Source organism: Myotis davidii, unplaced genomic scaffold, assembly GCF_000327345.1.
Source record: "Myotis davidii unplaced genomic scaffold, ASM32734v1 scaffold329, whole genome shotgun sequence".
Classification (NCBI taxonomy): domain Eukaryota; kingdom Metazoa; phylum Chordata; class Mammalia; order Chiroptera; family Vespertilionidae; genus Myotis; species Myotis davidii.
The window spans coordinates 12087-13582 of record NW_006300374.1 but is presented as its reverse complement, the minus strand read 5'-3'; the positions used below and the strand labels follow the sequence as shown (position 1 = coordinate 13582).

General features: G+C 43.4%; 1 protein-coding gene across 1 annotated transcript in view; it reads right to left on the bottom strand.

The window, feature by feature from the left end:
- Positions 1–314: 314 nt before the first annotated feature.
- The window catches only part of LOC102768314 (cationic trypsin-3-like), a 4391-nt gene continuing 3209 nt past the window's right edge, over positions 315–1496 (bottom strand). Inside the window, exons 4-5 of the mRNA XM_006777073.2 lie at positions 1092–1228; positions 315–560 (exon numbers count right to left, since the gene is read on the bottom strand). Of these exons, the coding sequence (XP_006777136.1) occupies positions 411–560; positions 1092–1228 (287 nt within the window). The 3' untranslated portion in view covers positions 315–410. The remainder of the gene's footprint in view (positions 561–1091; positions 1229–1496) is intronic.

Sequence of the window (1496 nt, the reverse complement as noted above, 5' to 3'; positions counted from 1 at the left end):
CTCGCTTCAGCTGTGTGGCTGCTGGCCGCCATCTTGGTTGGTGGTTAATTTTCATATCACCCTGATTAGCCAATGGGAAGTGTAGCAAAGGTACGGTCAATTACCCTTTTTGTCTTTTATTAGATAGGATGTCCTACACAATCTGGCACATAGTAGGTGATCAGTGAATTTATTTTGATTAGGTGAATAAATACCCAAATAATCTTTTAAACTCTACCCTCATATGAGAGTTCATGTCAATATCCACTTTCTTACTCAGCAGTCTGTTTCCAAAGAAAGTTTATAATACCAAGTAAGGAGAGTTCTTAGACATATTTAGTGCAGGACAAAATATTTTTATTTAGGTATTGTTTTAGGCATAGGAAGATGAAGTTGTCTAACAGGGATGGGTCAGGAAGAGATAAATGTGCTTAGTTGGAAGCCATGGTGTCCTGAATCCATCTCACGTAGTTGCAGACCTTGGTGTAGACACCAGGTTTGCCCTTCATAGCACAGCCATAGCCCCAGGAGACAATGCCCTGGAGCTGTCCATTGCAGACCACAGGTCCACCAGAGTCACCCTAAACAAGAGGGAAAAGCCGTTTAGAATTCTCAACCACATCCAGATGGGATAAAGTCTCAAAGATGTTCCTCCATTATCCCGAGGCTATCTTCCCAGGCTGCTGCTGATCTTCCATGCAGCCCCTTCAACTCTCAGTTTCCACACTACATCCCCATTCTTCCTCCCCCCTCCTTCTAGGTCCTCCTCTTTCCTTAATTACAGGCATATGGGGCCAAGAAGAGGTGGTAATACAGGGTGTAAGGCTTCTCAGCTAGCCCTGCTTTTTCAAAGTGTTCTTCTACAATAGTCCTCATCAGAAGAGTACCTTAGCTGTGCTATTTGCACACCATCTTCTATGTATCTTTTTACCCTTAATTATAACCACTCATATGGCAAAAAGAAAAAGTGATCACTTATCCCAAATCTACCCCTCACTCCTCATGATCAGTTCCAGAAAAAGCCTATTAATCTTCTGTATTTCAGAAAAGGGGAAATTTGGTGGAGATGCATGAGATGGAGCTTGAAAGAAAAGGGGTGCAAAGAACCTAACCTGGCAAGAGTCCTTTCCACCCTCCAGGAAGCCCAGACACATCATGTTGTTGGTGATCTGGCCTGGGTAGGCATTGCGGCAAACACTGTCAGAGAGGACGGGAGCATCCAGGCACTGCAGGAGCTCAGGGTAGTTAGCTGTTGGATGCAGGAGTAAAAATGGAAAAAGGTTATTTATGGAATCTAATTAGTGAATGAATTGACCAACGAAATAAGACCTGAAGCATGGAGGCATGGAGCTGACTGACATACCTCAATGTGGGGTTGGAGGGATGAGAAGAAATAAACCAAAGAACTTATATGCTTATCAATATGGTAGTGAAGACATGGGGAGGTAGGGGCTGGGAGGATGGGAATAAAGGGTGGGGGAGAGTAGATATCTCTAATACTATCAACAATAATATAT